General features: G+C 28.5%; 1 protein-coding gene across 1 annotated transcript in view; it reads right to left on the bottom strand.

The window, feature by feature from the left end:
• Positions 1–22,139, bottom strand: part of LOC148230730 (uncharacterized) — a 78,521-nt gene extending 56,382 nt beyond the window's left edge. The window contains exons 1-2 of the mRNA XM_088195364.1: positions 21,987–22,139; positions 19,975–20,237 (exon numbers count right to left, since the gene is read on the bottom strand). Of these exons, the coding sequence (XP_088051490.1) occupies positions 19,975–20,035 (61 nt within the window). The 5' untranslated portion in view covers positions 20,036–20,237; positions 21,987–22,139. The remainder of the gene's footprint in view (positions 1–19,974; positions 20,238–21,986) is intronic.
• Positions 22,140–23,495: the final 1,356 nt, after the last annotated feature.

Here is a 23,495-nt window from a genome sequence, read left to right as displayed (position 1 = left end):
CATTGAAAATAAAAATCACTTTTCATCAAAGAAAATTAGGCAACTGCAACTACTATTGAAAAAAGCATGACAAGTGTGAAAAAAAAGGATTCTTTTGTGCCAAAAACGCCCACCATCGTCCATTTAAAAAGTCTTTTTAGTGAAATAATATCAGCTAATATCAAGGACGTTCTCCTTCACCACAAAGTGCGTTAACATTCAAGAAGTGAAGTTTATAATTTTATTTAAATTATTAATTACGAGGAAAAGTAACGTTTTAAAGCTCGGATAAGTGATCTCTTTTCGCTCAAGATTTGGATAAAAAAAATCAATACCTTCACTAGCTGTGATTAGGACAGCAAAATATTAAATATAAGGTATTTTTTAGGCGAAGATACCAATAAGTTACCGATAGTAAACAAACAAAATGAAAAAAAATGTTTTCATTTTTGTTTCCTAATAATGTATATATATATAAAATTTATTTTTTTACACAAGTGGAAGTGCAATAAAAAATGTGAGGAACAAAGGAAGAAATTTCGCAGAACTTTTCTTCAAAACAAATAAAGTATTGTCGCTTAGAATAGACCTTATAATGTCACATATAAAACAATAAAATACTAACTGTAAAATGATGTATAATCAGTATATATAAATATCATTTAATATATAATCTGAATCTGGCTTTAGTGAAATAATTATTTGTTAAGAATCTGATTACATAGTTTCCAGTCATATTGCGGCCTAAATAATAATATTGTTTATGCCTTTATTTTATTATTATCAAAAGCGCAAATAAAGCATATGTATGTTTAAAACATTAATTAAAATCATTTTATTTCGACAAGAAATATGTTAAAATATATTAATATTATTTTTGCACAAATTAATATACGATATTTTAATACGTCATTATTGTATTATAATATTTATGTCATTTCATTAGCGAAATTCCAAGTATATATTATTAAATATTAATAACGAGTCCTTTAAGTTGAATTCTGCATGTAGAAATATGTAAATATATCGGATATGAAAATTATTCTAGGAATATATTAATTGTTCTCAGAATCTGCGAAAAACAAGCTAACCATATAAATTCCTAATAATAAGTTTTAGTCTCACATTATTGTTAATAACAGTTTCTTCCTATATATTATATGAGTAACGTTTTTAATCAGATATAAGCATTTAAAATAAATTAAAAGTCTAAATATTTTTATCTTAAAAATCGATTTAAAAAATCACTAGTAAAACTAAGATAAAAAAGTATACTACCAAATTATTGTAATGGTCTTTGCTAGCAAATTAAATAAATGCTTTCCAAATATTAATTTTTTGCGATTTAATCAGGAAAATACAATTGTCAGTATGTTTAAATTTTTTATTGAATAGCGATTTCTCTGGTTTCGTAAAACTTTAATGTTATTTGTACAGTAGTAAGTAAGCAAAATTATGTATGTGTGATGATGTACAAATCTCAAAATTTATAAGCTAACATAATAATATAATTTAGTTTTTTATTAAGCTGCGATTAAATATAAGTTGATTTACTAAAAATATATAATATACACAATAAAATTTAACCGAAAAAAAATATTATGCAAATATTTTTTGAGAAACAGTTTAGAATTATCAATCAAAATAATATAGTCAAGTTAAAGTAAAAAAATATTTACATTACTTTTTAGACATTATCATTTTAAATTATATTTAACCAGCCTAGAGGTGATAATACATTACATAATTTGTTGGTTAATAAATTAAAAGCCGGTTTAATACTTAAATTCTGTTTCACGCACCTAATTATTATTTAATCTAATTTTTAATAACCCCACATAAAAATGTTCATTCTTTCTGTATATTTTTTTTGTAAAGGTAAAAAATCCCGAATTAAGCATTGCGTGACTTCTACGTAAACAACATCTGATAGTAGCAATTTTCTTCACTGTAATGACCGAAAAAATACATAGTAGACCTCACAATGACTGGCCGCTTTCAGTTTTCATTATTATTTAAATTTTTACGAATTAATAACACTGCAGCGGGTTAAATGTGTTTTGCATGTATATTTTTTATATACATATTTTAATATATATATATATATAAATATATATTTCAATATCGAAGAAGAGAAAAACTCTAAGAAAACTTTTTAACAACTCGCCAAAATTTTATTTATACCTCAAAGCCTGACGATCCACTTATATTGATAGCTGTTGAAAATTTTCTGGCGAACTAGTAATGAAAAGTCGAGTTATCTTTTTTCACGCCTGAGAAGGCAGGAAGTTTTTATTAACGAAAATTTGTAAGGGCTTTCACGGAAATTTCGCACGGACGTTCAAAATGTTTTATATCGACTCGGATGAGCAGCGTTAGCAAAAAATCTTTATGAAATATAAGTAAAGTCCAATATATTATAAAACCTATCAAAAAATCTGAAAGAAATTAAATCAATCTATACATTATAAGTTTATTGTTAATTAAAAAATATAACAGATCCTATTTTTTTTTTCATGCCAAACGGTGAAATATTTTTTAAATGAGAGTAGAATGTTATACTTGAAAAATTAAAATCCGAATATACAATAACATTGTCTTCATCATGAACATCAAAATTATGTGAATCCCTTTTTGTCGACTATTAGTGTTATAATAATGTAGAATTTTGCGATGTCTTTATATAATACAATAAGTTGTGTAAAATTATTCGAAAACCCTCGTCAAGAAATTTAACCCACTGAAAATATAACGCGCGATACGCAACTTTGTTAGCGTCCGATTTAATCCGAAATTTCGTATCAAGCAAGAAATTTTTAATTCTGAAGGCTGTATAAGAGGGTTTTGCATTATGCGGATTAGTCGCAGGACCTCCTTCGGCCTTATTATATTACAAAATTCATATAATAGGAAATATATACATATTCTTAATCAGATCGAGCTATATGGATAAATATTTTTTGCGGGTTAAAAAAATGTTATCGTCCTATCGCACGAAATTCATACATATAGAGGTATGAAGGGCTCAAATTGAATCAGATATTTGAAATTTGTGCTTTGATGCTAAGGTGATACCATGTTTTTTTATTATTGAACAATAATTATTTCAAAAATTATAAATTTCGTTTTAGAGGTTTTTCGGTGCGAGTCTTGATGCTTCTACAGAGATTTCGAGTTCAATTTGTCTCCAGAGTCTACACCATATTTTATATAAATCGTTTGAGACAGCACTGGCCAATTGCAAATGATGATATTTACGAACCAAATCCATCGCTTCTTGAATACACCTCTAAAACGTGTTTACACCTTAATAAAAAAAGGTCCAGAACGAATTGTTTGCAGCACATCTTTCTATACAAAGGCTTGATTTTACCGGCGGTGATAATATGTGTTCAACGTCTTGGGACAAAATGTGCTATTAAATGGTCCGTGAAAATAAAAGATGTGACTTTTTGTCACGTCAATAGACACATAGGAGCTGAAACAGCAGAGGAGTTCAGAGAGACAGAAGACAGGCAGAGACAGACGTAGGAAGACGGCATTTAAAAGAAAGCGAAAGAGAACTGCATTGACACAAGAAACATTAGAGGATCGTCTAAAGAGCATCAGAAGAGAATGATATCCCGATGACAAAACCAGTTATTTCACCAGTACTCAGCCAGCAACTCGACATGCCAGCAAAGACTTTTTGACTCTTAAAAGTAGCATATGTTATACGGCACTATTTCTGTACTGTGCTAAATTTTACAAAAATGTATTGCAGGAGATTTCTCTTACCATTGTTCAAGTAATCGTTATAGTGACTTTTTTATTGTGATTAATGACGCAGGTTGTAAAACCCGCAACATTTTATTTATCCTTTTTGTTTTATCAATAACAAAAACCACTGATAAATTTATTGTTATATTTGTCACAATCACATGTAATCTGTCATGCCTTAATAATGGAAAGAATTAATTATAGACATTGGCATTTTTTATAATTTCAATGTTCATGGCATTAAAATTTATTATAATAAAATGCATTATTAGAGAGGTGCGAATTTAAATATTGCTTAGGACGCTTGAACACCTTTAACCAAAGTAATAATTTTTTTTTCAAAGGGTAATTATTAAACCTTGTTTGTCTTAGATGTTAAAAAAATGTAATATTATACTTGTTCGTCGTTTGAAATGCTATGGGAAACATTATTTTATTAAAACCAATTTTGACAACTTGTTCTAAATGAAGAGCATTTTTTTGCCTTTAGGTATTTTTGTATTATTCTGAAAAATATATAATTTATTTCCAACACCTTGTCTGGAAATATTGTCGCGCTTCACAAATTTGATATTTAATTAAAGCCAAGCAATAAACTTAAAGACACTACCTAATTGTTCCTTGTTTATCTGCCTCGTGTAAATTTGTACGAATAAACAATAGGGTCTATAATTAAAGCCCCAGCACTGACGAAAACAATTCTCCGGTCGGTCGCCGAGGAAATTCGTTAAAATCTAATTACGCGAGTTTGGAAAGGCGGTGCCGGAAAAACAGGGAAAATCGGCAAATTATGAAAATAATATGGAGGCATTTATCTTGGAAAAATGTATGCGCTTTTCCCCCTGTTGCGATAAACAAAGCTCTTATAAATAAGGCAATTAAATATACCGCTTTATATGATAATTGCGATCGTTAAACGCGCAAGGTAAACCGTGGATTGCAATACGACCGCGCGTGGAGTTCTCAATTTGCAATGTATTATACATTCTGAGAGGTACGAGCTTTGCTGTGTTTGTGCACGAGGATTTTTATTAGGAAAATATTGTAATTTCATTTCATAATATATAAAAAATACGAGGTCATTATACAGGAGATCGGGATAATTAAGGTTTATAATGCGTATAATTGGACTGGTAGCAGATTTACTCTGGTTTCATACAAACAAATTAATTAATTGTTCATTAACCATGAAATGATATTAACTTTACAAAAATAAATAAATTTAAAATGTTATATGTTCTGATAAAAATCAATTATTTAAAGCGATAGTAAATGATATTTTATATCAAACTGAATATCATTAGCTTGGATCTGAAATTGATACACGATTTTTTCAATTTTATATAAATTTATTATAATTTTCTTAACTAGATTTTTATCAAAATTTAATATGTTTACTAGAATACATAGTATACACTTAAAATTATAGAACGAAATGTCATATGTTTGTATACAAAATAGTACTTGTAAAATTCTATATTATACAATAAACGCATATTTTATAGATTTTTTATCACTTAGTGTACATACGTATGTGACGTTTATTTCACAATAATATTTTTATTTTTCATATTTTATATTTAATAAAATAGTATTAAAATTTATTTTTTACTCAAAACTTAAATAGAAACGATCGAGATACCAACCAGTGGCATGAAAGCAACTAACTTTAAGAAATAATATATTATCACGTGACTAAATGTAAGAATCATATTCGTTTGGTTAATTTTTGTATGTTAAATATACATGTTATATAAAAACATCTTATTTTGAAAATTTTTAATTAGCAAAATTTAAAATTGATTTCAAACGTCATATATGTATATAATAAACTAATATTTTTAAATAGCAGGATTATTAAAAATCATCAAAAAATAATATATAATAATTGAATTTAATACATAATTAGTAATATATTATAAGATGGCTCTAAATAACATAATAAACTATGTACACAAAATATTAACCTCTATTTTTTTATCGTATTTTTTCATATATTTATACTTTTATACAAATGTATATTATTATGAGTAGTTTTAATAATAGATAAGTATTAAATACGATATGTAAAACTTTTTACCTTTGTGATAATACTAAGACAAAAATAATAAAAATAAACATATTTTTGCAAAAAAATCAGTGACTAATACCTAAGAAATCTTGGTTCGAATTGCACTGTTTTTCAATTTATATTGTATTATTATTAGTAATAATACATAAATATAAATTAATCGTTTACTCGTCAGGTTTTCTTAGACTAACAGATAAATAATTAAAAAAAAATTAAAGTCATACATAGTGATTACTATTAAAAAAATATATTAAATAGTTATGGAGGTTATAACTATACACGAAATTTGTAACAACGCACAACATGGTAGTAAGGACAACAATGAGAGAGAGATTTTGTGACCAAACAGTTGCATTTATAATTTAAAATATTGCATGGGCCATCTAATAACACATTCTTCCGGAGACGTTAATCATGCGTATTGGCTAAAAACAATCATTTGTTTATAAATGATTCGTGATAGCCAAACAATACATTCTATCATGTGCATAATTTTTATTTTAGCCTTGGTTACCGATCACTGGTGTGGTCATTTGGACAGTTTTTTTATTTCAAAACGCATATTTCGTAAGTATGTCCAAAAAGCGATGTAATTGCCTTACGAACATTATTATCTGCGATTTTACAAAGCTGTCTCGAACCAGCTATATAAAAAATGTAATACTTCATCACAGAGGAGAAATGCAAAAATGAAACAAAGCTCCACGGAATCAGCAGAAAACTACACGGACATGAGACACATCACTAACTCATCCAGCGTCATGTCAAATCCCAGCTGCTTCAAGAAATCACAGCCGACAATAATACAACTTGACACTCCAGATAAGACCTTTGACTTCCAAGACTAGCCATTTTAACTTCACCGCTTGATAGTGACATCTATATCATTATCAATTTCCACAATGATAATTAATGACACTAAATAACTAATTAATTATACTGTTATTTATCACAAATATAAGTTTAAGGACCGGCCTTTGTTGCATTTTCAATTCTTAACATTATAAATTAATGCAGCACACAAACAAATATTGAAAACTACGCTAATATATTCAAGAAAAGTCAACCGTTTCGCTTCGGCGGCGGCTTTTGATTTATCGCGAGCATATTTGTAAATTCGCAATATATAGGTTTAATACACCTAGATACCTACATATAAGACCGGATCAATTCCGCGATAGAATCTCGGATACACATAAGCCACCGCTGCCCTTGTTCTATTTCAAAAGCCATACATAAATAATATGGAAAAATATGAGATGGGTCCGCCGTTGAGTAGACAGGGGCGGATGCCGTATATCGCTGAAAATATTCTTTTGTCATGTTTTATGTGCCATGCAAAAAGTCGCAGTAAAAACAATATTTCTCTAGACCAATCGACGGTGAAGAAAAAAATCATGGGCCACGAATTCACCGGAAGGGGAAATCGATCCAAAGTGGCTCGCTTATCCCTTTATGTAACAAATAATGAAGGTGGTCGATATATCGACCGCCATTATTACAGTTTTAGACATGGTAATGGCAAACTTATTTAAAAACTGTGTTATATACGTATTAAGCTGAATGGTGAAATGGGCTATTACGCGAAATAGGCAAAATATCTGACGATTACTATTGATATAAATTGTATTACAAGAAAAGCCAGGTGTTTTTTGTAGTATCTTGACACAGAAAGTCATTGATGACGAACTGTCTTAAGTAATTTATTTAATTGCGAGTATAACCACAGAATGGCAACGTCACTAATAAGCGCGGACAAATGGGCGTGCGTCAAAAGAGCGCTGCCTTATAAGCGCTGCGTCATAAGAGCGTTTACTAAAGTAGCGCTGTAACAAAACAGCGTGCGTCAAATGCGCAGACAGCCATATGAGCGTTTGACAAAAGAGATCACGTCATAAGAGCGCAAAAATAATTGGAGAAAATCAAGTAATGAATATTTTAGGAATTAGGTATACAAAATATATGTAACTTGTGAGAAAATTCAAAAAATAAAAATTCACGAGATATAGGGGGTAAAATTAGTATTTTGTGTGCCAGAGCGTAATGACGATTAAAATAATTAGTCAACGAAAAGATTATTATTTATTAATTATTACGTTTTGTTAATTTCATTTTAATCATATTATATAATTATCAAAAAGGAAGTTACCTATGATTTTTTAAATACCTAATTGTAACACTTTACAAAAAAAATTCACCGCTTTCCAGGTGCATAACAATGCATGACATTGGTGAATGACTCGGACGATACGCAATTGTTTAAAATTATTTTTACGATATTAAAACTAAAGTAGTAACTGGTGAATCAGTATGATTTTTTTTAAATACTTTTTTAGTCTGATATTTAGTTTTAATGTGTTATTCCTAGAGACTTTAATTTTTCGCGATTACGATAAAAGTATTTTTTTGTGAATTTCGTGCTTTGTCCATTTCAAAACGGGTAGTATTTATACAAATAGAACAGAAAAAAATAGTAATCTGTCTTATATTCTAATATTTTGTCCGGGTCCTTGCCTTTTTACCTGGCTATCGATATCATATTTTTTTCCCTTATGTTACATATTTGTTAAGCTTCAAAAACTACTTGACGGCACGCACATTTAGAAACTGTTATAGATTAAATTGTTATCTATAAAGAAGATTAATCCTTATAGATAGTTGTAAGTCATTCGTGGTATTTTTTTTTTATACTTTTCAAAGACGCAACGAAACTTTTTGCGAACGTTTATAGTCAAAATTCAAAAGTATACTGAGCGCTATTATATTTATATATAACTTGCCTATTTAGCTTTAAATAGATAACTGTAAAATGCAATTTTTGTGAATTACTAAAGCTTATTCTCACACTAATTTCTAAGGCTCAAAACATGAAACAATTTTGCGATAAGGGCCAAATCCACGATAAACATTTATCAGCGCTATTTCTTGGTTATTATATTTATATATAACTACCTTATCTAGTTTAAAATAGATAATTTATAAGTCGCAAAATATAAAAAAATCGCGTAAAGGGCAAACTCCACGATAAACACTTATCAGCGCTAGTTCTGTATTATTATATTTCTATATAACTATCTTATCTAATTTAAAATAGATAACTGTAAAATATCTGATTTTTGGAAATTCCAAAAGTTTGTTCTCACAGTAGTTTCCAAGGCTTAAAACATAAAAAAAATTCGCGTAAGGGCCCACTATAAACATTTATCAGGTAGGTATTTATAATAAAATTACCGACTTAAGCTTATGTGTTTTATGATATCGGGTAACTCTCTTAAATTCTTAAATAAAAAAATCAAACTGTTTAAGTGATATTTTATGATTAAATATGCACAAATGATAAGTAAATATTTACATATATCTTATGTATGTATATTATATTTTGTTTAGACCGAATAATGTTTTCATCTTTCAATTCTTTTCTAAAAAATATTACTTATATTTTCGTATGTACGTATATGTATATATATATATATATTTTAATATGTATTAAATTATGTTAATTATTTAATTAATTATAAGATCATGATTTGCATCACAATTATTTGTAATGCATTTTTATTGTATCGCCCAAAAGACCATCGCCCATTTTGACCGATTGAATTGTCTCTATAGTATGTATGTATACTAAACACAATAATTCATTAAAATACTAAATTAACCTACATTTTCGATATACAAACATATGTCATATGTGTATGATTAATGATAGATTAATGTTCTTACAATTTAATATTTAAAACAATAATCGTTTAATTAACTGAAATATATTATATAATATTCGTACTCAGTCGTTATTCGAGATAGAGTGTAGTCGTATAAAATATATACCCAAAAACCAACCAACTGTTTATCGTCAAATAGCAAAAAAAAGATCTATACCTGCCCTAAACTTTATGCATTCATTGCAGGTAGAGTAGATATATATTTGTCAATTTAATGAAACACTACCGAACAAATCTAATAATAGATATAAAATAAGCGTTTCATTTTAGTACAAAATATATGTATATCGTACGTATGGGGATGGGAAGCCATACTTTCGAATGTACGTAATAATTAATAAATAAAAATGTTTTCATTGATCATTTTAATCGTCATTACGCTCTGGCACATAAAATACTAATTTTACCGCCTATATCTTGTGAATTTTAATTCTTTGTAAATTTCTCACAATTAACTTATATTTTATATACCTAATTCCTAAAATATTTATTACTTGATATTCTCCAAGTATTTTTGCGCTCTTATGGCGTGCGCTCTTTTTTAAAGCGCTCATATGACTCTCTGCGCATTTGACGCACGCTATTTTGTTACAGCGCTACTTTGGTCAACGCTCTTATGACGCAGCGCTTATAATGCAGCGCTTATATGACGGCGCTCATTTGACGCACGCTCTTTTGACCGGCTGCCCCACAGAATACAATATGCATATTTAATTGATTTTTAAATTATTATAAAAAAATGTAAATGTACATTATATTTGCATACAAATAATATAAATTAATATAAATTTAATTAAATAAGAGTCATAATAAATTACCACAAATAAAGTTATGGTCAATATTCAGTTAGATAATAAATAGAATAAAAAAATAGTTAGTATTATATTTTTATTATTTCTGCTAACAATTGTTGCTTTTGTAAATTTATAATTAATATTTATAAAAATATTTTTATTGCACAATTTATTTACTATCAAAGTTTTCTTTTGATAAAATGAGAATTAATTAGTAAAATATTAATTTACTGCGCAGCCAAATATGCTTTTTTATTTTTTTAAGGGAAAGTAATTTATGTTATTAATACTAATAGTTTGGATTTTTTGATAAAAAAATAGGTATTTTTATCAGCTTTCAAGCTTCAAGTGTTTTTTTAAGATTATGTCACTCAATTTCAATGGTTCTATTATACATGTCTACACCTTGAAGAAAATATTATTAAACGTCATAATATGACTCACGACATAAGTTATCTGTCCTGCCAACAACAACCAAAACTATGTCACAATCTCACGATCGATCTTTCGAGTTTTCCAAAACACTCCAGCAATCCGTTTTCACTTATTTCTTACTTCTGCCTCCTCAACGAAAAAGTTTCAACCCTTTCCACTAAACGGAAATACCTCGTCATACTGAGAACGGAAACAAAATACGACACTACTCGAAGAAAACTCATACCGTATCGATACAACACACCACTCATGTATTTTATAGACACATTTTTAACGAGCGTGTTTTTTTCATTTCGCAAAATAAATTAAAGCTTTTGCGATTTTTCAACGCAGAAAGAACCGTCTCTAAACAAAAATTCGAAAAATATAATGGAAGTGGAAAACATGCGAATTTTCCAAAAGGCACTGTATTGAACCAATCAGCCCCGGGCTATGTCCCCGGCACATCAACAACGACATGTACGACAAACAATTTTCAATAATACAAAAGTCTAAAAGTCTCTATAAGTGGAAATACAGAAACTTTAGTTTGTATTTGATACTTGAGTATTTTTAGCAGAACAGGTGGTTCCTATATTTTTCATTTTAAAGTTTAATAATCGTTTCATTCAAATAAAAATATATTGTATATTGGGTTATAAATCAAATAATTTAACTATTAGCTTTAATGTATTGTCTGGTTCATTTATTGAACCACTTCTAATCAAGATTTCCTGACCCAAGAAGAATTTAATATTAAATATCAACTTTCTAGGTATGAGGAAAAGTATGTATTCATATAGTCATAATTATAATACACGTTTTGTATCTATACATTCTTTCTTCAACTCAACTTTGATCGCTCTGTATTCTGATAAATTGCATACGTACATCTGAATGTCAAAGGCCCAACAAATTGAGCACTCCTTTCATCCTTAATTTATCAGATCTCGTTATCAAACCGCTTTGTGGATTAGAACCGTTGTTTTTTCCCTGTCATTATCGTAAGGTCTGAAAGGTCAGATTCTCTAAAAACCGCAAATACTTGCGCTCGTATGTTGTTCCAGATCGAAAGTGGATTCTTTCAGTATAATGATGGAATTTTCGCAAAGGTTCGAATATATGTGTACATAAAGATATATACTTTTATTTACATCTGTGTTACAACACACACATATCTCGGTATATTTATAATATATCAGGAAGAGGCAGACCACCCGCAGTATCAGCTGTCGAAATAAACCATACGGGTGTCAAGTAATCTGAGTCAAGAATCAGTGCATCCGTCAGTCATGCGAAGATAATTCGGGATTAATTATTTATCTGATTTAATAAAATTGTTGATCAGCTCTCATCGGTGAGATTGATTGATAGATATCGTTTTAAACAAATAAATATTTAACAGTTTAACCCGTTGGCGTCTTTTTGAATACGCGGCGCATAATGGGTTTGCGTTAACGCTTTTTATCTATTATGTACTACAAATTCCGATATACATTTTGAAAAGCGATAACATAAACGATCCTATGGCATGGCAGCCGACAATTAGGTTTAAGCATTATATTTCATTTTCTTATTGATTTTTTTTCTACCATTATTTTGTACTGTTTGTCGTTTAAAGTTTTTATATATAAATTATAACTATTATGGCTAATAATAATATTGATTATATATGATGTAGTATATAAATCTGATATGCAAAAAAATATACATAAAACCGTCTCAAAGCGATATTACGTTGAGAAACTAACAAATTCCATCGTTGCCGAGTTTACGCATACCAAAAATATGCACCTGTTAGTAACATGTAAAAAGTTTAATATATTTAAAATAAATTGACCAGATTGCTCAAAGAGCTGAATAAAAGTAAGACCGTTGATTTCCTCTCCTCATATATAAGTAATTTTTAAAGTAATACATGAACTACTACTGAAACATCCCACTTGGTTTTCGACTTGGAAAAACCCAAGCTCTATACCAGTAGAGCTTACATTGGAATCGACACAGACATCTTCGAAGTCTATTATTCACTCAACTGTCAGCTAATTAGTCGTAGTAAATTTTTAAGAGTAGAGCTTGATCTCAAAGGCTGCTTGGAAGCTATTACGACATTAACAACATAGCACCTATTTACATAATATAAAATCTATTCATTGCATAAATTACACAGCTGTATTTTAAGATGTGTAATTTTATATACTATAACAAACAAAATCATCTATGATAGCTGCAGCAAGTACACATCATAGCAATAATTCTGCTAATTTTTCGAACAATTTAGTAAGTGATTCGAAGTTCTTAAGCTCCATAACTAGCATTGAAAAAATATAATATAAGCTTCTGCAACCAGGTGCTTTTTTCTTAGTTTTAAAATTGGATATTAGACTAGAATGAAAGTTTGTATATAAGTGACATAAATTATATTAAATATAAAAATTATTATTACAACCCACAACATAGCTCGGTTTTTTTTTAATAATTCATTGTGATATTTATCTGTGAAATTAGGAAAATATATGAAAACCGTATTTGTGATGATCAATCGAAATAAAAATTATGTTTTTATGTCTAATTCTGATCAAACAGATAAGATAAAAAGTAAAAACACTATCTTTATAAAATTCGAGTGCTTGTAACTGACATATATTGTTGGTCTATCGAGCTTATTATAATCATGACTAAAAATTTGTTTACTATGTAATGTACCTTACTGCACTTTATTAACAAAATATTGCTTTTCTCAACTTAACACATTATTTATATATTAAACATGCAAGCAAGTCAAGTTTTTATTATAACTTAGACGTCTTTTTTTTATAATAAATAAACTGTCGCCTTCGAAATATTGGATCTATCTCCCAAAAAAATCTATATAACCTAAAGGCATATTTCAATAGAAATAACGCGTTTTTTGTCATTTTATTAATTTCTCCAGATACAATTATTTGCAAAGTAATTGCTGTAAAATATATGTATTTAATCAGAATATGAGATACAGTCAAATTATAAACGTTGATTTCGATTAAGTAATTGTAAAGTACTTGAAGCGTAGTATAAATTGTATTCACAGAAACCTCTGTTATTCTCATTTCACAGAATATCCAATATAGTTTGTTTTGTGAAATTTAGAAGTCTTAGAAATAGTATAACATCTTTGTCGAACTTGAATTATATATAAATTTATTATACAATTTAATAAATATGTTCTTAAAAAGAGATATGGTAAATTTATCGAAAAATACGCAACATAAAATTGCATATCTACTGATAACATGTTTGGGAATATATCAACAGTAGTATTGGCAACATATAAAAATGAATTTTCAGATTTTGGTAAATTACAAAATATAACCACCAGAATATTTAAATCCCATGATAAAAGTAGTATGTTAGATATACCAAATATTAGTTTAGAACATAATTTTTTGTGAGAATTTTGAATTTTAAATCTGCATTACATTGGTGCCTTTACTTTTCATAAATTTGCATCACATATGCATTTATTTGTATTAATAATCGGTTATTTCTTAGGCGCACTTCAAAAATAAATATATTTTTTTTATTACGCCCACAAATATATTCTTACAATATTATGTATTATTATAATGTCGTGTGTTTTCCCAGATTAAAATATCAAAGGTGTGATTTCACAGATGCTGTATATATAATATGATATGGTTGATGTTTTACGAATAAATACGTACACGTCTATAAAAATGTCACGACACTCAAACCTTTACGAACACGTTTTTAATACGGGAAAAATAAATGTCAAAACATTATAAGGGGCGTGTTTTTATTATTTCCTACGTGATTCTAGTGACTGACTGGCGGAATGAAAAAAAAGCATTTCCGTTGACCCCTTTGAAAAAGCCGTCAAAATGAAATCGTAAATAATCACCGTCTCTCGTTTTTCGGCCACTTTTTTTCCATTTACACCTTTTTTATCCCCCATCATATTCAACAGCCACCCGGGTGTGTGGTGGCTATAAGAAAAATTTAATTACGGGATTGGTTACAAAGCCGAACACGTTTTTTTAGCCAATAAAAGTTTCCTAAATCCGGCCCTGAATGTTTATTCTATTTCACTTCATAACGCCATATTTTTTCATTCATAAACTTTCTCGCGGCTGGGAGAAAAATGTGTGTGTAATAATATATTTTGGATGGTTGCCGAAGCGTATGTTAATCGAAGTTTTTGCATACAAGCATCAATCATTTCATAATGTAACCGAAGTTACTTTGACACTTTGAAAATATATGTCATATATTAAGAAAAAATGGATACCTATGAAATAATTCCCGTCATCGCGTCATCAATCAATATACTCATACAGATTAGACGTAAAAAACAGTATATTTGCTTTGGAATATTTAACTTATTTTTATATAGAAATATATACTCGTTTTTTAATTAAAGGTTTAATTTACTTTATTAATGTTTCAATAAACCATCAATTTACTAATAATTTATTTAGCTAATATAGCTAATTGATAGTTGTAAATTTACATCTTAACTGCTTAAAATAATGCAAAATTACCAAAATAATTAATATATAATCTTTTTTACTTTGTAAGTTATATTTAAGACGAAGGTATCCAATCCCTAAACTTTCAGGATTGATTTTTTTATCAAAAAATTCGAATTGGCTTGTACAAAACATTATAACGTTTGATGCACGTATATGCTTATAGATAATAAATAACAACATAAATGATAACATAGATACATACTCCATTGATAAGTTGGTATCACTACATTATTTACACTCATTCGTAATTATGTATCACTTATGTAAGTTTTTTACAAAATGATTCCAATTCAGCCTTCGGAATCATGCTCAGAAAAAGATTATCAATATGAATTCATCGATGGATATGAAAAAGGAATAGGATTTTTGATAATTGATTATGAATTTGAAAAACACTGCTTCGGAGATGTTAATAAAGTGAGAAAATTCGTGATATCATTTAAAATATCACCCACTACAAACATTAAAATCGAGCACGGAAAAAATCTTTCACTTATATTAGACAGTAAAACCAGATACTAAAGCGATTTATTTTTTTAAAACAAGTATACAAAATCGCAAATATGCTTGATCAATTTATCAGTAACGTTCAATGAATATGATTGAAAATAAAATTGAAAAAAATATAGAAGTTTTGAAACCTCTAAAATTAGCTGTCGAAGCACTTTGCCGACGTGATTCCATCTTGTGCTTAACCGACGCAATTCTTAAATTTGCAGGCAATTGGCCGAGCTTAAATCTGCATTAAGCTCATATATGATAATTGCTCTAAAAAAACATACAGAAAAACAAAGGCGAATAGATTTAACGGATACGATTACATATTTATAAACTCCCAAATCGTTTGATGATATTAATATTAATATAAATTTTCCTGTAACAACTCGTAAAACTCTTAGGCAGTAAATTATAAAATTAATGGAAAGGTTAACTGAAGACCACGAGCAAGATGTGGTAAGACATCAAAAGAGCCACTTGAAGCACAGACGTCTCACCCACAATCCTCATCATTTGAACAAATGACGATGAAAGAGCAATTACATGAAGCAATAACAAAAAGCTTGATGACATGTGAACCAAAAGTTCAAAATGCCACTAGCCTTATATCCGTAATAAGAAATAAAATAATCTCCTAAATATGTCATTAAAATACTGAATCTGCACTTTATTTAAAATAATAACCACGATATCATCTATTGTTAAAAAATACTATACCATAATTCCATTTTTAATTAAATTTTACCTTACGAAATATAAAACAACATATGTATGTTCATATTTATATTAAATTTGATTATATTTACCTTTGACTTTATTAAATCAAATACAAATTACACTTAATCATACGTCAACGTTAAAAAATGCAATCGTCAAAGTAAACGTAGCGTTTTATGAGCCATGCTTACCGTTCGACACGAAAGCGTTTTTTTAGCAAAATTGTAATTAAAAAATATAATTTGCACACGTATGTATGTTATACGAGGCCTAAAGATTAATTCCAGATATGACTTGTATACATGCACAGTGCACACAAATATTTGACTTGGGGGTAGAATTGTATGGAGCGTTACGCAACGCGCTAAAATCGCGGTTTCATGCCTTAACCGTTGACAGTACCGCTTATTATACTGTCGTGACTGCTTTGGACAGGTATTCGACAAAGAAAAAAAATTCGCGATATAAACGAGCAGCTAGGATGGTGGAAAGGTGTTAGAGTTGCGGATGAAGGTGAGTAACATTGACAATAAGGCGGGTGACGTTCGACGTAATATATTGACGGTGACGTGCCCCCCTTTGTCTCGGACGCGCAAAATTTGATCCAATAAGAGAGAAAATTTTGAAAGAAAAAATATGGTTAAAAAAGAAAACCAAAAGAATAGACGTATATTAAATTACAAATTAAAAGACCGACGTATTAATTTGAAAGTAGTATTAGCAAGTATTAATACTGACATCTTATGTATTAATGCCATAAAAAATACTTTCATTTTAAGAAGCACGCGGGAGTGATACTCTTTAAAATACTAAAAAGTTTAAAAATGACTAAAGTATGCTATTAGATCTATCAAGATTAGCCATAATGATCAAGTTTCAATTAGTCATAAAATCTAACGGATTTGTATCCTTTGCATTTACCGATATCAATGAACTAAAAACAGTATATTTCTTAGTGACACAAATAACGAAACAATCTACCAGTAGACATTATACAAGGAAACGAGCGTCCCAAAAAATGTCTCCGAACAAGCAGGTGCAAATTCTAGTGTTGCAGAACTTATTTATTATCAAGCGATACATCTATTTCGGTGGCTTTATATAAATAAATTGGTCACAGAATGGAGGGAAAGTAGATAGTTTGATTCCGCTCCTTCCCTATATCGTATATAAACATCAAAACACTGCCATAAAAAATCACTATCGTTCAAAACTTCCACTTGGACACATGGAATACAAAAAAGTTTAGCCTGATGTCAAAGCAAGCGAAGCTAACACCTAATCGACGCAGACGACAATTTAGAAGTCTAGATATGTAGCCTTTTTCAATTTAATTGTCCGATCTGATCTAAAATAATCGTTTTTAAATACAAAAATACTATTAAAGTATATTTTTTTAATGCTACAAATCTTTGCGATATATTATTTTAGACATTTCTTAAAAAAATTACAGTCTAATTTATAAGGACATTTTTATGCTGCATGGATAATTGTACCTCAACATTTACGCTACGTAAAATATTAGTTAAAGTAAAATGAGTATTACCTAATCAAGTATTACCTATTGAATATTATTTTTATTATTTTAGGAAAAGGCTTACATTTTTACGGAAAGAAATTTTAATTCAGAAGTTCGAGTAATGAGCTCTTAAATTTAGTAAATATCGATTAACGCAGTCCTCAAAATCTGAGCACAAAAATAGTCTAAGGCATATTTAAATTTACTTATATTTTATTAATTTATTATTTTAATGCTCCAACGTAGTTTAAATAGCACTACAGATAGTAAAAAAACGCAATCAATCTCTAAAAATAATAGTATAAATCATTTCAAGTTATTTTCATTGCCAAATTTAATGTCTAACATAAATTAAAATAATTTTAAATTACAGTTTTTGGTTTTTTTATAAACTATTAAAATAGTTAAAGTAAAATAAATAAATTATTTCTGAGTAGCATACGTTTATAATAGATTTCTTTAAATCAAAAGTGATCATACTCTAATCTTACAATTGAGTCAAGTATTTAGTAACAAATTAAAAATTCCAATTAACCTGTATATATGTATGTGAAATCTGTAGTGCTTAAAGTCAATTCATCTTATATTCAAAACAATTTATTGTTTACTTTGCTCGAGATGTGAAATAATTATATTTTCAATAGTTTAATGCTGCTATTTATATTAAATACAGAAGTTTTTCCTAAAACTCACAATAATAGGGTCCTTCTAGGGTTTTTTAATCGTAAGTATTGTAAATTAGATTTTGGAGATAAGTAATGTAGTTAAGAATATTTTAAAATTTAATTAAATAAATTAATTGCTTTTTAAAATAATCATTTAGGTAAGAAAAGCCACGACTTTTTAAAAGAAAAATGCCGTAAGATGCTGTAAGATGTCTTCAAATTAACAAAAACATATTTCTGTCTTCCACTGCAATATAAAAGTGGGCGGTAAGTATAAAAAGATTGATGATTTTTGATCTAAAAGATTAAAAACATTTAGAAAAACCTTATCTGCGTTTATATATCGAAATCATAATTATATAATAATTACTATTTCTAATCTAACGGATGCGATACAAATTGAAAAACACTAGGGTGTATATGTGATTTGAACCCAGTTCTTTTATGTAATAATCATCAACCTATACCACCGATTTTAAATGTATTAGTGGGTTGTATAATACCATTTATTTAACCAATGTGATATTAGACCAAACCAGATTTTTTCAAAAATATATTGGGATTGACAGACACTTAATTATCGACTTTGTTAGTCATAGTGATTCGTTTTATCAAGAGCACTATTTTATTCAAACCCAGAATAATCATGTTTACTATGTATGTTTCTGGTGTATATAAGGAAATAAATTATTTCGTAAGGCGAGCAAAATCTGGTCCAAGAAATAAGTTCAGAACCCTTCAGAGTGCAACTGGGAGTACGTCAATGTGACGCTTCATCTCCCGTATTGTTTAACATAACTCAGTAGAGCACAATGCGAAAGATGAGTTGATCCAGATATGCAAATCCTTTGGGCGAAGTTTTGATGCTAGCATACGCTGACGGTGTGGACTGATATCACCGCACAGACTGAGGACGAAATCCTTTCAACGTTTAGATTATTAAATGAGTAATTATCATTAATACCATACAACCCTTCTATAAGAATTATTTTTTAAAAATAACATCCAGACTTAAGGCGCATTTTCGTCTAGAAAAATAACGTTTTCTAAAGGTTATTTATGATATAATTCCATTATAGCATCATATAATTTCACAAAGGCACTTTTTTAAAACAGACCCACAATCATACATAATCTTAAAAACTACCGAAACATACACAGTACATGAAGCACATTATGTGGTGCCACATTTTCCACGATTACAAAATTTACTACTTGGTATGCCAGAGGTAAAAGTATAGAATATATGACCCATCGCGGCGCGTCATCTACTGTGTGTGTTATTTTATCGATTGGACACTTACCTTCAAATACGAACACGGTGTATACGTGCAGATAGAGTACTATTCGCAGTAATTCCATCATGCTCTTCCCGATCACTACGTAACGGTATTCACTGGAGCTGAAACGCTCCGAGTACTGGTTGATGCTGTTACAGAGTCATACGCGTGCTTTTCACAAAAAAACATCATAGACTAAAGCCTTTATGACATTATCACTGTGTCATATTTATGTCCGCTGCAGAATGTTTCACTCATGATATTGAAAGTTAAGAGTTTTAGAAGCACTGGAAAAAATTACAAATTGGCATGTTGTTTATAACGATAAAGGCGTAGAAAGTCATTACATTAGTTTATAAACAAGTAAGAACAAGGACAAGGACATTCGGTACAATTTAACTAGCATATACATATTTAAATTAAGTAAAAAAAAAACTTTTGAAAAAATATTTAAAAAATAGTTTTATAAATAACGTACATCAATTTATTTTACTATATTTAATCATTATTTATTAACTGGGTACATAAAAAAAAGTATTTTAAATAAATAATAAATATACTGTATTTATTATTTATGATTGTGTAGTATTGCTATTTTTATTTTATATTTAGTACTTATTGTCATAGATGATAAAGTTTAATAAAAGCATATTATTGGGAATAAGTTATGAAAAATGTTTTTTCGTACATATTTCAGTACATATTGTACGAAAGGGTTTTTAGAGACATCTCTGTGCTAAATTTAAAATTATTATTTTTAGCTTTTTTTTTATTAAATGCAACATATATATTCTCTAACTAAATAGATAATTGATACAACTAGTTAAATAAATTTCAAAATATAAAAAATAAAAATAAAATATACTACTTTCATCAAAAATAATATGCCATCTAATTCTTTATTTATTTATCTTACTCATGACTACTAAATAAATACTTTAAAATCAGCAAAATAACAACTATTAAGTATTTACTGTATTACAAAATAATGTAAGCTTGTTTTAACAAATCGATAATCGTTTTTTTTTTGATAAAAATAATATTGCATACAACCTAAATTTTTTTAATGTGAATAATGTGTCTATTGACATATTATACAAATACTGCCTAAAATAAATTAAAATATTTATTATCGCATATTTTTTTAACATATACAATAAAGACTGTAAAGTATTATATAAATAAAAATGAATATTTTTATGTATCATTAAATACAAAAAAAAATATATGGTAAAGAGTTCAAAGGCCCAGTTTACGTAATTGCTACGAGTCTTTTTAATAAATAGTACTAATCGTGGAATAAATTCAGCCGATCAAATTAACCCATTAATAACCGGCAGCAGTTTATTGACCCGAAAAATGTGTATATACATTGCGTATTTAATAAATCCGTGAATGCTACGTTTGTCTTGCGCATTCGCGACCAACATAATAATACATAAATCAAAGCGTCAAAAAGCGACTGAATCTCGCGTTAAAATCGAAAAAGCACATGTAATTTGCTGTCACGAGAACGTTCATTATTAATGTATGTTCTATTATATCAATAAAGACACGCATATTAAAATAATTAATTATTTAATGTTAGAGTGAATCGAATTTCATTTATGAATATTAGTTTTGTAACAAACTAATTAATTCAAGAGCTAAATTATTAATCCACAAACAATTTATTTATTAAATGATAAGTGTTTTGAGTAATTTGATTTTAATCACTAATTATTCAATAAATTATATATTTTAATGCATTATTTGTATAATTGATATTCAAATTTAGTATGCTATATAATTCGATAAAATATATAATACAAGTAAATAAAATTTTGAAAAAAAAATTATTCATTTATTTGATTTAAATAAATGTGTAACGAACGTTTATTGAATGTTTGCTCTTTTGCGATTATTATTTATTGCATTGTTTATTTTTTAATTGTTGTTATTGTATTATATTGTTTATTGAATTATATTTGTTATTTGTCAACATCATGCCAATGATTGTAATTGTGAGCAGTGTAAAAACTCATTTATTTTCGCACCGGTACGTTTAACACAAAGTCGAATGTCACTCGATCACTCATCACCGTCACTGTCACTGCAGTGGTACGTAAAGTTTACACACTCGTCACGGTCGGTCAACGCCCGCGGGCCGTAACGCGACCACCCCTGACAGGGGGCCAACACTGACTGACTGGGCGCCACGGCTCGTTCACAGGACGCGAGTATTCCGTTACATACATCACTAACTCGTTAATATTAAAAGTTTTGTTTATTTATTCGGCGACGGCGTTGTTAGCACCATGGCAATTTGGCGATGTGTTTTCGACAAATGTTGAATATGATCAAATTTTTATTTACCTATACAATAAAAATATGATTTTTGTTTTTAATACTATTTTTATTTTCACAAATGCAAGCATTTCACTGACATATAAATCATCTTAACGACAATCCGTTTCTTAACAAAACATTATAAATCATCAGAATATCTATAATTTTAAAGCAATATATTACTTCATTAGCTTTTAAGTATATTAATAAACGCTTTTTTTGTATATTAATAAACGCTAATTCTTTTTAATCAAATAAGCAATGCTTGAACCATTCATTATATTTTTTGGACGACTGCTTAACGCTTTTTAAATTAAAATATTCAGAAAAAATTGACAATGGAGATGAACTTTAAAACTATTGCAATTGGCTCGTAATTAGCTTGATCTCTAATTAGTTGAAGTATTTTCAAAGTACTTTAATAAATATAATATGCATCACACTTGACAAAAACTCAATGCACTTTCAAGACCTGCCAATTTTTATTACAATAGTAGCACAAATTTTCCCTATTCACATCTTTATTGTATTGAAATATTAACTTTCTTGGCATTGGACTAACTAAAAAAGTCACACCACTCGGCCAGCAGTCCGAAAATTTAAACGGGGCCGTACGATTTTTTTAATATTTAATATATGTCGTGACTCGAAAGCGGATTTAAACTATTTGCCATTTAAAGTATATGCATGGGTAGATCTAACGATCTAAGTGCAAGTGTGTTTTTATGTGGAATGTGTCGATCCGGCGTAAGCTTCACTAGATGGAAGTTCAAGATATAACTATTATGTATTCAGAAGAAAAATAAAATTTAAAAATTATAATCAAGAGCTAATGGTACTTATATACGATTGAAAACATAGGAGCAGATTAGTGACCCACTCCTTTCTCGATTCCATGACTGTATTGTCTAGCTATTTGGAAAATAAATTGTGTTGCATATATTCGGTCCCAATAGAATTCCAGGTTTCACTACTTATTTTCTGTTTGTAGAATATATTATGTTATTTATTCTAAATACAAAATTTGTATCACATACATATATATTCTAAATACAAAATGAATTTATATATTAGCCCGAAAAATCAATTAATTTTCTCAATGATATAGTGACTTATATCCCACACTGTGCTATAGTTTGCTATTGTGTTTATCTGTTTCACTAATAGCTCGTGAATAGATTATTAGGTTAATATGTATTTTTATATTATTAATTAAA

The sequence above is a fragment of the Plectrocnemia conspersa genome, unplaced genomic scaffold (genome assembly GCF_051122295.1).
Source record: "Plectrocnemia conspersa isolate PC_06_02 unplaced genomic scaffold, ASM5112229v1 ptg000010l, whole genome shotgun sequence".
NCBI lineage: Eukaryota > Metazoa > Arthropoda > Insecta > Trichoptera > Polycentropodidae > Plectrocnemia > Plectrocnemia conspersa.
Note: the sequence above shows the minus strand (reverse complement) of the source record. Positions and strands in the feature narration are given on the sequence as shown.